General features: G+C 35.5%; 2 protein-coding genes across 3 annotated transcripts; one reads left to right on the forward strand and one right to left on the reverse strand.

Moving 5' to 3' along the window:
* The first annotated feature begins 430 nt into the window (after positions 1 to 430).
* LOC132284987 (pentatricopeptide repeat-containing protein At5g04780, mitochondrial-like) lies at positions 431 to 4156 on the forward strand. 2 transcript variants are annotated; one of them, XM_059787137.1, is made up of 3 exons: positions 431 to 3533; positions 3622 to 3773; positions 3906 to 4156. In XM_059787137.1, the coding sequence occupies exon 1, from the start codon at positions 548 to 550 to the stop codon at positions 3458 to 3460; it is 2913 nt and encodes a 970-aa protein (XP_059643120.1). In that variant the 5' UTR covers positions 431 to 547; the 3' UTR covers positions 3461 to 3533; positions 3622 to 3773; positions 3906 to 4156. The 2 variants fall into 2 exon arrangements, with proteins under 2 accessions (XP_059643120.1, XP_059643119.1); XM_059787136.1 differs by having other exon boundaries at positions 431 to 3773.
* A 1811-nt stretch (positions 4157 to 5967) lies between these two features.
* On the reverse strand, positions 5968 to 10818 carry LOC132283429 (probable ubiquitin-conjugating enzyme E2 16). The gene is made up of 6 exons (XM_059785372.1): positions 10668 to 10818; positions 10380 to 10483; positions 10078 to 10180; positions 9897 to 9960; positions 6713 to 6801; positions 5968 to 6424 (listed from the first exon to the last, which is right to left on the reverse strand). Exons 1-6 carry the CDS (start codon positions 10689 to 10691, stop codon positions 6329 to 6331), a joined length of 480 nt encoding a protein of 159 aa, XP_059641355.1. The 5' UTR covers positions 10692 to 10818; the 3' UTR covers positions 5968 to 6328.
* Between the last annotated feature and the right edge of the window lie 2790 nt (positions 10819 to 13608).

A 13608-nucleotide genomic window follows, 5' to 3' on the forward strand; every position in this document is an offset into this window, starting at 1 on the left:
GAAGCGGGCAGCTGGGAAAAAGAGAGTGAGATGCAGAAACCAAAAACACAAATGTGGTCTTAATGACCACTTTAAAACAAAATTGTGGGTCCCTCCACTAACACACATATATATAAAAATAAAAATAAAAACTTAAACATTACATTAATCCACTGACTGAAATCCAAAAATTGATTCAAAGACAGCAAAACTCTAACCTAAATGTCGGAGCAAGAGAAGATGCGAAGCCGGCGCTGCAGAAAAGTCGAAGCTGGAGAAGCCACAGACACGAGAGGAGGAGATATAAAAGTGGCGATTCTGATTTGCAGATGCGAGAGAATAGGAGATAGAAAAGCTGCGTCCTAATATTATTGACTTAGGACTTGAATGTAATATAAATTTTGTTAAAGGTTAATTTTGTCTTTAATGAAAAATTTACTTAAAAGCGTTTCCTTTTTCCTCAAATTTTTTCTATTCTCTCCGTCCAAACACACTTAACACTGTCATTCCCTTTCTTTTCTCTCCAAACCCCTCTAAATCCATCAATCCAAACGAAGCCTTAATTAACATGTTGAACGGCTGTGATTTATCCTATCAGCGTCGCATGAGGGTGTACGAACCTAAGAACTGGCCTTTGAACAAATGGAGCATGAAGATTCGGTGGTTTTATTCGCTCCAGAAACCTCTTCACCAACTACCTTACCTGCTATTTGAACAATCCATTTCTTGTCCCCATTTTATCTGCTCCTCTAAACATATACAAACCTCCTCTATATCTATCGGAGACCCACAAAACACCTCCAGTATTTTAAGCTTAATCCAAGATGACAACTTTGCTGAAACCTCTATTTCCTACTCAAAGCTCTTGTCACAATTCTGCCAAACCAAGTCTCTAAGACCCGGACTACAAATCCATACTCACATAACCAAAGTTGGATTATCTGGAGACACGAAGATCCGGAACCATTTGATTCATCTCTACTCAAAGTGTCGAAATTTTGGGTATGCCCGTAAGCTGATCGACGAAAGTTCCGAACCAGATTTGGTTGCTTGGTCTGCTTTGGTATCTGGGTATGCTCAGAATGGGCTCGGCGAAGAAGCCCTTTTGGCTTTCCGTGAAATGCACTCGTTGGGTATTAGGTGTAATAATTTTACTTTCCCAAGTGTGCTTAAGGGTTGCTCGATTGCCAAGGACTTGAATCTTGGGAAGGCAGTTCATGGGATTGTGGTTGTCACTGGGTTTGAGAACGATGTGTTTGTCGCGAATACTTTGGTTGTTATGTATGCAAAATGTGGTGAGTTAGTGAATTCGAGGAGATTGTTTGATGGGATTCCTGAACGGAATGTTGTGTCCTGGAATGCACTGTTTTCTTGTTATGTGCAGAATGATCTTTTTGGAGAAGCAGTGAGTTTGTTTCAAGAAATGGTTTCAGGTGGAATAAAACCAGATGAGTATAGCTTGTCAAGTATATTAAATGCTTGCACAGGGCTGGAGGATATTGATCAGGGAAATATAATCCATGCACATTTGATAAAGCTTGGATATAATTCTGATCCATTCTCGTTAAATGCACTTGTTGACATGTATGCAAAAGTAGGAAGTCTTCAAGATGCAATTGCAGTTTTTGAAGAAACTGCAGAACCTGATATTGTTTCCTGGAATGCTATTATCGCTGGTTGTGTTCTTCATGAATACCATGATTGGGCTTTGGAGTTGTTTGGGCAAATGAAATGGTCACGAATTCGCCCAAATATGTTCACCTTATCAAGTGCTCTGAAAGCTACTTCTGGCTTGAGGCTTCAAGATTTGGGTAGAGAGTTACATTGTAGTTTAATAAGGATGAATATAGAATTAGATCCATTTGTGAGTGTTGGGTTAATTGATATGTATTGCAAGTGTGATTTGATGAAGGATGCGAGGAATGTTTATGATTTGATGCCAGAGAAGGACTTGATTACACTGAATGCTATAATATCTGGATACACACATAATGGGAATGATATGGAAGCTCTTTCCCTTTTTGCTGAGATGTACAATAAAGGAATAGGATTCAATCAGACAACTTTATTTACAGTACTCAACTCTGCAGCTAGCTTGCAAGCTGCCAGTGTTTCTGGACAAATTCATGCACTTGCTGAAAAATCAGGGTTTCAATCTGATATTTATGTTGTAAACAGCCTTATTGATTCATATGGAAAATGCAGTCATGTAGAAGATGCAGCAAAAGTATTTGAAGAATGCCCATTTGGAGACCTGGCTTCTTTTACATCTATGATCACGGCTTATTCTCAGTATGGACAAGGAGAAGAAGCTCTAAAGCTCTATTTGAGAATGCAAGACATGGAGCTCAAGCCAGATCCATTTGTTTGTAGTTCTCTCCTGAATGCTTGTGCAAATCTATCTGCATATGAACAAGGGAAACAAATACATGTTAACATCTTGAAGTTGGGATTCATGTCAGATGTTTTTGCTGGGAATTCTCTTGTCAATATGTATGCCAAATGTGGAAGTATAGATGAGGCCGAGTGTGCTTTCTATGAGATACCTGATAAAGGTATTGTCTCATGGTCTGCAATGATAGGTGGACTTGCTCAACATGGGCATGGAAAAGGGGCCCTCCATTTGTTCAATGAGATGCTTAAACATGGTGTTTCCCCCAACCATGTAACTTTAGTCAGTGTCCTTTGTGCATGTAATCATGCAGGTTTGATAGCTGAAGCAAAACAATATTTTGGAACAATGAAAGACCTATTTGGGATTGAACCAATGCAAGAACATTATACTTGCATGATTGATCTCCTCGGCCGAGCTGGGAAATTGGATGAAGCAATGGATCTTGTAAATAAGATGCCATTTGAAGCCAATGCCTCTGTTTGGGGGGCACTTCTTGGTGCAGCGAGAATTCATAAGAACACTGAGCTAGGCCAACGTGCTGCCAAGATGCTTTTCACTCTTGAACCAGAAAAATCCGGTACCCATGTTCTTCTTGCAAACATTTATGCATCAGCAGGCATGTGGGAAAGTGTCGCAAAGGTAAGAAGACTGATGAAAGACAGCAATGTGAAGAAGGAACCAGGGATGAGCTGGATTGAGGTGAAAGACAAAGTATACACATTTATTGTTGGAGACAGAAGCCATTCTAGAAGTGAGGAGATATATGCAAAGCTTGATGAGCTGAATGACCTGATAAATAAAGCTGGTTATGTTCCCATGGCGGAGATTGATCTCCATGATGTGGAACGGAGTGAAAAGGAGCTTCTTCTTTCCTACCACAGCGAGAGGCTTGCTGTGGCTTTTGGGCTGATTGCTACTCCACCAGGAGCTCCCATTAGGGTGAAGAAGAACCTTCGAGTTTGTGTGGACTGCCATACCGCATTCAAGTTCATTTGTAAAATTGTTTCAAGGGTGATTATTGTTAGAGACATTAATAGATTTCACCATTTCAGGGATGGATCATGTTCTTGTGGGGATTACTGGTAATATTTATTGAGGGTCAGTGCTATTCTTTGTGCTAGAACCATTCTTTGTGTTGACCCATTCTCTAAGTGAAAAGGTGAGACTGCAGACTGCTACATTGGGAATTTGTGATTTCTGTTTCGACACTCATGTTTTTGAAGCTAAGCTTTTCAGAACATGTTCAGGTTGCCAAAGGACATTCGGCACCTTTAAAACAAGTTAAGAGTTTCAGAACATGTGATCCAAAGTGATCAGAAGAGCAGTATATAAACCCCAATATTTCAGATTCTTCTCATCCCCTCAAAATCATATTGCTCAAGGCCATGTTGACTTTTAGGTGAGGAAAATTTGCTTTTAAATTAATTTTTAAGTGTGGAATTAGTACATTATTGTTTTCAAATTTATTTTTCAATTTAATTGCATTGATTTCTGGATATTGAATAATGTGGCTAGATTTTTGTATTTTCAGATTGGCAGGTTTCAGTTCCAAATGGGACTCTTCAATCCTCTTGGACAGAATGCCATAGGCAGACATGGGATATGAAGTTGCACCATTCGTTGTCTGCTAATGATCTTTTAGAGGTCTTTATACTTCCTAGTTCATCTTTCATAGAGTTAATGCAATTCTATATGCCTTCGTCAAGCAATTTTGCTTGTTTTTAATTGGTTTATGCGTTTTCTCATCTAAGATAAATTCATGATACCGTATCTGCGTTTTTTTTTTTTTTTTGGGCGCGGGGGGGGGGGGGGGAGGGGGAGGGGTTTGTTTGTAGCTCTTGTTTTGTTTTAGTAATGTTTACTGAGGGAAAAAATAAACAAATGATCAGTTTCCGGCATGTAAAACTCATCTATTCTCCAGTAGTTCATATAATATGATTTAGGTGGAAACTGACATCATATATAGATTTTGCACTTAATTAACAACTTGTTATTTTATGGTTTAGGAACCTTGCTTAACTGCATTTCAAATTTACAGTATGCATTCAAGCACAAAGGTTAGAAACCTGTGTTGTCATGCTTTATCTTTAGTTGCCAGGTGATCTTTAATCCTCATAATAACTTCATCTATGGCAAAATTGGTTGTACGAGTTTAATGGCCTTGCCCTAGGTGAGGGATACCCCAAAAAAAAATTGGATGGAGTAATATGTCACCCAAGCTTTCACTCCTTGTTTGGAGCACAACACAATATATATATATTAAAGCCTGTGAGTTATTGGGAATCTTGAGTTTGTTTGGAGTACATAGCATTGTTATTGATATGTCAATTGTTAGGGTTTGGATTTACTCGCAAATGCCAAATTTTTATTGCTGTAGGAAAATGTTATATATTATGATGATATTATCACATATGGATATACTAAAAAAGAAATGCCTTGTTTTACTGGTCAAATATAGCACGAATTTAAGGTGTATTTATCCAGAGACAAATGTACTTGTTGATAAATGCCCGCATAAGAGAAGTAATGTGAATGTGATAGAGCTATTGCTGCGTACTTGATTAATAGCTCTATCGTAGTGATGGGGTTGTCATAGTAATGGACCTAACCAATTTCTGCTAGCTATATGAGCAGACCAGTGCTCCCATAGAAGAAAAAGAGAAAAAGTTTTGTCTACTGTGATTTTGTCGAGTGATAATTCACGATGTTAAACAATTTATTTCCAGTTTTTTACTCGGTTTAAGGTAGTCATAGAACGGGATTGTTTATCATCAAAACTTGGAGACTATGTAGGGCTGTCCGTGAGGGCTGCATGTGATTCTGCTAACCCTAGTTCAGTCCCTCAACTTCCTTGGATATCCACAAGCTATGAATACGGTGGCTCAAGCTGGCTGCAAAAGCACGCACCCTCAAAATATTGCCCTTAGCAAAGTTCTAACACTGACGTCTCATTTGGGGAACATTAGAAAACGAGCAGAATAGCTCTAGCCTATTCACAAAGGCAGCAGAAAATTTTGCAGTTCAGTTTTTACTTCTTTCCTATTTTTTGTTTTCCTTGAAGAAACCGCCACCCTTGCACTTGCCTTGTCTCTCTCTCTCTCTCTCTCTCTCTCTCACACACACACACACCCTGACTTTGTCACTTGCTTTGATTCCATTCGCTCAACTGAGTTTGTCTTCATGCCTATCATCTTGTCTTTTCTAGGGAAGGAAGCCAGTATATAACGGATAAGAGTTGAAGGATTTCTGTTTATATTATCTAGAGTTTTTTATTCTTTTTTCTTTTTTCCAATAATTCTGTTTAATTTGACTTGAGAACAGTGTAACATTTTATTTTTGTTTTTATAACTGGGAATAAATTTAAAGTCCGTTAACAAATCCTCAACTTCTAGTAGCTCTTGCATGTAATAACTAATAAGCATATACAGTATTGGCAACCACCATACCAAGTACAACAAAGAACATGTTTTAAGTTATTTTTTCAAATGCTGGGTCTTAAGCGTTCATGATGAAAAATCAGAGACAGATGCTTCAAGAGGGTACTAATCATATAGAGCTTGAACGCCTAGGGTTCTTCTCACAAAACAGCAGGCTGAAATGAGGTGATCCCTGTATTTAATAGGAATCACTAAAATACAAATTCACAACTTCTACAAGGATACGATAACACTATATATCAAGATTCTTTCAGTGATACTAGCAGAAACATCGATTAAATTATGAACTCCGTCATTATTTATAATTGTAAAACAGAGCATAAGCTAGAGCTTTGAGTAGCCACAAAGAAGTTGTTCCTCATTTACAAATACCAGGCATTGCCAATGATCGGCATGGCAATTAAGATAGAAACTGACCCTGTTTTCCTTTCCCACCTCGCCCTTCTTTGTGTTCGCATTTTCTTTAAAGAAGAGAAGCGTCTAAGCTATTTCAAGGATGTGGAAGACGATATTGTGATTACACTTTGTCATCATGGAACCACCATCTGGTCTCCTTAGGAGATCTGCCATTTCTACAGTTCTTTACATAGCGATCGTTATCTTCTGGACGTTGCTGCATACAATGATCAAAACCAATAAAATTGATGCCTCATATGCTTTTAGTTGGAGAACAATCCAAAGAAAAGTATAATGGATAATCCCCAGTACACAAGTTTATGGATCATTTGATTCAAATTCATATCAGGGGATGACATTTACCAAAATAAGGTAATTCTCTTGTTTAGATGTTGCATTAAATAAAAAATATGCCCCAGTACCATTCAGAATGCTGGGAGCATGAACCGATCTGAATGGGGAAATAGAATGTACATAGAAGCTTTTAAATTAAACTGAAACAAACCTTCACTTTTGAACTTGATAGCATTGAAAGGATGCTGATACAGATAGAACTAACAGTCATGGCTGGGGACCAAGAATCGTACAGAATATCTACACAACACAATGAGCAAGTGAATATTAAACTTCAGCTTTCCAAATTGTACAAATGCAAAATGATAGATATATTCAATGGATGCATATGATCATGGTAAAATCTTTATATGATTCATAAAGACCTTTCAACATAATATGATTCTAGCTTAAAATATTCAGTCCCAATAACTGAGGTTTAAAGATAATTTTAGAACAATCAGCCTTACATGTGGCGAACAACCAGATTGGTGGATCTCTCTCTCTCTCTCAATTACTATTTTCAGACACGTGTGCAAGTCAACAGCAAATTCATTCGGGCCATGTCTCTTTAAAGAGGGTTCTCCCCGCCCCCTGCCAATACATATGGCCGACGTTCCATGCTTTAGCCCAGCTCCTTTTTACTTTTTGAAGTTCAGGGCACAGGTTCAGGCAAGCAACTTCATTTTCTCTATCTTACTAATAACAACAAAGGGGTGGGTAATGCACGTCAGATATCGAGTGCAGCGGACAAGTGATTTTATTCTCCCTACCTGAGCTGAGCTAAGTAGAAACAAAAGAGTAAGGCAACATTTAATCCTCAAAAACTGCCCAACTGTCCTTCAGCAAGATCATTGCTACATCAAAAGGAGCATTGTAAAAGTCCCTAGTCAAAAGGTCATTAGGTCTCTATTTGATTTTCTAATTTAGTGAGAGGATGATAATGTAAAGGAACTCTTCTTTCCTTAATTGCCATGGAAAGTTAGGACGGAATGGAAATTTGAGAAGGCAGAAAATTTTTTAGTTTTACACGCCATTTTCTTTTTCCTTTTCCTTATTCCTGATCATCTTTAAAAAGTACTTACTTCTAAACTCATTAAGCAAGAGAAATAATATGAACAAAATATTTTATCCTTTCACAAAATTATGAACTAAAAAAGAAATCCTAGAAATCAGAGTATAGTAGTCCCATCTCTTATAGCAAGGCTTCAGATAGGGAGCATGCGGTCCAGCTCTACCAGCAGTCCCCCACTCCGAAAAAAAATAAAAATAAATAAATAAACTGTGACCATGTAAAAACTGGCCCGTTTTAGACAGCCACGAGGCATTATCCTTTATTCCTTTTCACAATTTTGGCAGTTCCTTGTAGTTTTGTTTTCTTCTTTTTCCCCCGTTTTGCTGAGAAAACAAAACTAATTATTATTTGTAAGTCTCTGTCTGTTTCCATTATGGTTACTGGAGGATTAAAAAAAAAAAAAAAAGAAGAGTGGTAATAGTCCTTTGAAATACATTTGAAACGCCCATTTGAATTGATTTGACAACTAAAACCATCCAGAAACACTCAGATGAAAGTCAAGCGCCCAATGCAGCACAATTCACAAGAACCTTTGTCCAGATTTTATAGCTAACATCATCAGCCACCAGGTAAAAGTCCACTTGAATTGTTTTTTTCTTTTTAAACCTCATTGCACTTTTGCGTCTTTATCTAGCTCAGATAACTGATAAGCGCAATGAGCAGATATTCTTCCCCAGACTGAGCCCTTGATACAAAGAAATGCTGCTGCAATGTTGCTGATAAAGCTAGACCAGTTATGCTAAGTCAGACTTCCTAAGCATGATCCACTTTGTTTCTAGTACATGTACTACAAGTCTGAGACATAATATCTCCAGTGCATGATTTGATATATATCCAATTGCAGCAACAGGATTAGATGATAGGACACTTCCTTGCTAAGCCCTCTAGACCCAAAGCCCGCCTATATTATGTCTACCATCCACTTATATAACAATATAACATCTAGCAAACCATTTAAAATGGTATAATGACATCTACCAGATGTATCTACCAGAGCATGGACCAATCCTGTAGTCTAACCTAACCCAATGGACGGAAGAACTGCTGCTAAGTAATGTAGCTGATGAATTCAGTATTTCCAATCAGTTGCGTTTCTTTCTTCCAATCAGTACTTCTCACCATTGTATTCGGGTATAATTTTATGCTTTCTTGTGTTATAATAGATCTATCTCAGAAACTACACCTCAGCCAATCTCACATTATAAACATGTTTCTTAGTCACTCAACATTTTTGTCTCATAAGGTAAGGCTAGTCAAATGTTTGTTTTATATAAAGTATGTTTCAATTTGAGCTAACATTAATTCAAACAATATACAGAAGTAATCTGCCACTTAATGCATCATGCTTTAATCCTATGAGCAATATCATCTCCAATCTCTCCCTTTGGTGAATAATTGAGTTTAGTAGCATAACTATTCACTTTTTTTGGAATCTCTCCCCTCAAATCTCAAGCTTCACTATTCCCATTTATCTTTGTAATTTTGCTAAAATTATATTCTATATATTTAGTTTTAGTCCCTCTTAGCCTAGACCTTTCTCCCTGGGCCTCACCTCTAATTCAACATTTAATCTAACAATATAAGCAAATAGCATTCATAGTGAAGTCGCATCCTGAACATATCATACTAGTTGATCCACAATTAAGGCAAAAAGAAAAAGACTCAAAAACGAGACATGCTAGTTTATTTTTTCTGTTATATAGCAAAATAAAAAGATTCAGCATGACAAACTTATAAAAAAATACAATGTTTAAACTTGGGATACAAAAGGCATAGGCATGAAGCAACCATTAGAAATTATGTTTAACGTGCAGCACCATCAGAACAAGCTAGAGCTTGGTATTTCCTTATTTGCTAATTTGTAAAGAAAGATATATATATATATATGCTCAAAAATACTGAAAATATGCATCTATGTAACTCAACAGGTAATGCTACAATACGACACTCATTTTGAAAAAAGTGATGCCAAGTCAACAAGAATTTATGAATTTTGATCTGCAATATATATATATTGATCATAAAGAACTGAAGGGAAATAAATGCACCGATGATTAATTTCAAAGGTTATGATATATGCATATACAATACCATTGTCGATAAAACATATTTATACCACATGTTTTGTGATAATTTTAACCCCATATCATTGGAGAAGGCATTAGATCAAAAGGGAATTGAAATAATTCAATTTGTGAAGAAGTGCCCCAAATGTTAGTCGAACAATACAGGAATTCTCTCGTACCAATAATAGAAGTAAAATCAGCATCATCAAGATTACCTAAACAAATATGACCGTTGCTATAAATATGAGGGTGCAGAGGAGCTGGATGCAGAAATATAACCTGTGTTCACCAGTCGATTCAAATCAAATTTAAAATCAGGACAAAACATCATCATCATGACAACTACAAGAGTGAGAAACAATGAAATGAACACAAAATCTGATAAACCCAGTATACCTGTGGAGCTTCCATAGGATAATGCTCCGGAAAATCCACCTGAAGCTGGAAGGTTTCGTTAGCATAGAGAGTTCCTGGAGCTCCATTTACTTCAATTACCCACCTTTATATCGAAAAAAACCATCCCAAAAATAATTATGATTCACAGAAGTATAATTTCATTATTACGATACCCCTCATTTACCCTTTCCAAAAATTGAAAAAAAAAAGGAAGATCCAAAATTCTACCCTCTTTTTGTTTTCCAAATATTTTCTAAGGAACCAAACAAAACAGAACAATAAAAATAAACCCTAGGACTGACCTTTGAAGATTATCGGTGACTTTGTGTTTGAATCCAGCGGGCGGATTGACCTGCCATTCTACTAGTTCTTTCTGGAGTCGATTGCAAGCAATCTTGCTTAGAGCCTAAAGCACAAAACCCAATTTGTTTTTGAACACAAAATCAGAATTGAAGATGAGAAAGAACTGACGAACACAAGGAGATCACTACATAATAGATAAAAAAATAAAATAAAATAAAAAAACAGCAATAATAGCGGATATAAACGCGTGCATATATGCCTATAGGAATATAGAGAGAGAGGAAGACCTTGCGAGAGGTAGAGCTGGTCATGGCTTGGCTCTCTAATAACGGGAGAGATAATGGTTGTGTTTTGACGATACAGACAACAGAAAATTGAACTCCACTCCTTCATGCCCCAAAAGCCCAACAACTCTTTTGTTCTCTCTTGTCCACTACATACATATATATATATATATATATATATTATATTCTGTTTCTTTATCTCCAATTGTTTTACTCGTAGTTTTATTGATTCTTGATTTACCCGTGTCAAGAAAAGAAATAGTAAAAAATTCAATTCTTGTTTTTCTATAAAAATTATAAAAAATTGCACACTTTTTAGAATGAAAATTAATTATGAAACGATCTTTGATAAAAATTTGCACAGATGAAAATTCGCAAACAACGATAACGACCTTAGTAATTGTGGAAAAAAAAAAAAAAAAAAAAAAAAAAAAAAAACAACGAAAGTAATTAAGTGTTATTAGTATGGAGGTGGTATGAAAATTTATTACTGTTCACGTGGAAGTTTTTGTGCAATTAATCTTATTTATTTAGTTCCATTTCACAGTCCTAACAAAATACCTTCAAATTTTGGAACATCTGTTTTTCTTTTTCGTTTTTTATAAAAAATTATAAAGATTGGATTTGAATTCAATCTTACCATTTAACACACTGAGTTATGGAAACCACGTTTATGTGATAATTATTGTTATTGTTTTCAGTATATAACGAATTCATTTTATTTTCTTATTCTAAAAATTATATTGGTATTATGACACCAAAAATAAATTTTAAATTTTTTTTTTTTGGCAAATTTAGAGAGCTAACGCTGTAGCAACTAAATCTTAATTTCGAATAAATAACTCTTTTAAACTAATTCATAATAAATAACTCTTTTAATTGAGTTCATATAATGTCTTTTTGAGAATCAGATAATTGTAAAACTAAATTCAAAGAACAAAAAGTACTTAAAGTGTCCTTAAGAGTATCTAATCTCAACCATTTAAAATATCATTTGATGTTCTTTGAAGTAACTAAAATATGGGCTCTAAAAAGACTAATAATTTTTGCATTCTTTGTTATCATCACAACTCTTTTTCATTTTGCTTTTTTGTTTATATATATATATATAAAGAGAGAGAGAGAGGTGGAATTGCATATTACTTTGTCACGGATTAGTGAAAAAAAAAAATGAAAAACAAAAAAGCATTGTGACAAAGCAATATGCAATTCCACCTATATCAATGTTTTTTTGTTTTTCATTTTTTTTTTTTTTCACTAATCCGTGACAAAGCAATATGCAATTCCACCTAGTTGATCCATGTATCATTTTCTCATCCACCAATTGTTTGCATGATTTGACAAGCAATCTCTATCTTTTTACTACTCGTAGTCATAGCCTCACTATAATCTATTGGTTCTCTTTTCTAAATGCATGCACTTGCTAACTTTTCATTATTTGCTTTTTCATTACATACTCAAAAGCAACTCACTGCAAAACGTGTAAACTGTCTGTAATACATTTTAGTTTAATTCTCTCGCATTAACTTAAATCCTCTTGTTACTTTTTCTCTTTGACATTAAGCCATACTTGAGGTGATGTCTGTAATTTCTTCTCTATTTTTTTTTCTTTATTTTGTTTGTTTCAAAATAATTTTTTATTTTTATTTTTAGGCGTTTGACAGAAATCTAAATCAAAGTCAAGATCAAGCTCATCAAGTCAGTAAAATATCTTCTTAAAAATTAATGGATAAATTATTTTTGTTAAATTTTAATATTTTTTTTCTTTGGTAAATATTTTACATTCCTGCTCAAAAGTCAATTCAACAGTGTTATGGTGATAAAAGTACAAGAAAAAGGTTGAAGTTAAGGATTCAATTCTTATTGCCCCGTCAGAACTAAAAGTTTGTGCCATTGCCACCAGAGAACCAGGGCATACTTCCAGTAAGGCCTTGTCAAAACTGATAACCATGACACCAAATTCTACACATTTGATTCATTTGATGCGAGTTTGTGCGCATGTTTGGGTTCTGATGGGAAAGACTCCATCTCTTCTCTAGTAATGTCTTATTAATCTCTTCTTCTATCCCTTCCATCTATTTTTCTTCCCTCGTACCAAACGAAGCACAAGGGTAAGAAATAATGGCTAGTGAGTCAAAATATGGAAAGAAAAGAAGAGAGTGGTGGGAAGAAAAAGAGGAGGGTATCATCTACAGGACCCCTTGCTTTTATGGCTGCTTTGCCATATTCCAATTCCTTCTTATCCATCCACAACTTTGTAATGCCAATTGGGCAGAGGAGAAAACAAACTTTGTAATTCTTTATGAGCTCACATTTTTCCTCTCCTTTTTTTTAAATACAATCAGTCCAAAACCATTGACGTATCTCCAAGCTTATTCTATTGTAAATTCTCAAAATTCATGATAGTAGCATATAAGATTAGCATATTCTTAACTTAATAAGGATTTTCTCCACAATCTGCCAAACTCATCAAAAATACCAATGTTTCATTGAATATATATAATACAGGGTAAGAGAGAAAAGGTATCTAAGATCTGGAAGAAGAAAAAGGTATTTTTTGCCTTAACTTCTTTCAAAGCATCTTTCTTCGTAAGGGCAACGGAGAGTTTACAATTGAACATTCTTTCCCTAAATAATAGAAAATTGCAGCAGGACACATTGATAAATGCAGGAATATAGATAGATTAAGAGCCAAACAACCTCATCAGTCAATAAGAAGAGAACAATTTCTTTAGTGTAATACAAGTATGACAACCTGTCTTGTATTATTGCTATTTAATGTTCATGAAAACTCAGAAGATGCATGCACTTTCCATACTCTGGGAAAAAGTCGAATGATAAGAAATTCCATTTGGCAAAAAGAGAATAAACTCCAGTAAGGACAGGAGGACTCAAAATAAAAGATGATTTTACCTTTTCTGCAACAGAATAGATCCTCATAGGA

Source organism: Cornus florida, unplaced genomic scaffold (genome assembly GCF_030987335.1).
Source record: "Cornus florida cultivar Cherokee Brave unplaced genomic scaffold, ASM3098733v1 CherokeeBrave_3.0.0_Hap2_Chr11, whole genome shotgun sequence".
In the NCBI taxonomy this organism is placed as follows: domain Eukaryota; kingdom Viridiplantae; phylum Streptophyta; class Magnoliopsida; order Cornales; family Cornaceae; genus Cornus; species Cornus florida.

Excerpts from the sequence above, each read along its gene's own strand:
- LOC132284987 (XM_059787136.1), top strand. The coding sequence starts at position 548 with ATGTTGAACGGCTGTGATTTATCCTATCAGCGTCGCATGAGGGTGTAC.
- LOC132283429 (XM_059785372.1), bottom strand. The coding sequence starts at position 10,691 with ATGACCAGCTCTACCTCTCGCAAG. Across the intron at positions 10,484-10,667 it reads CCAGCTCTACCTCTCGCAAG|GCTCTAAGCAAGATTGCTTG; the intron begins GTCTTCCTCTCT and ends TTTGTGCTTTAG. Across the intron at positions 6,425-6,712 it reads TATCAAGTTCAAAAGTGAAG|CAACGTCCAGAAGATAACGA; the intron begins GTTTGTTTCAGT and ends CATTGTATGCAG.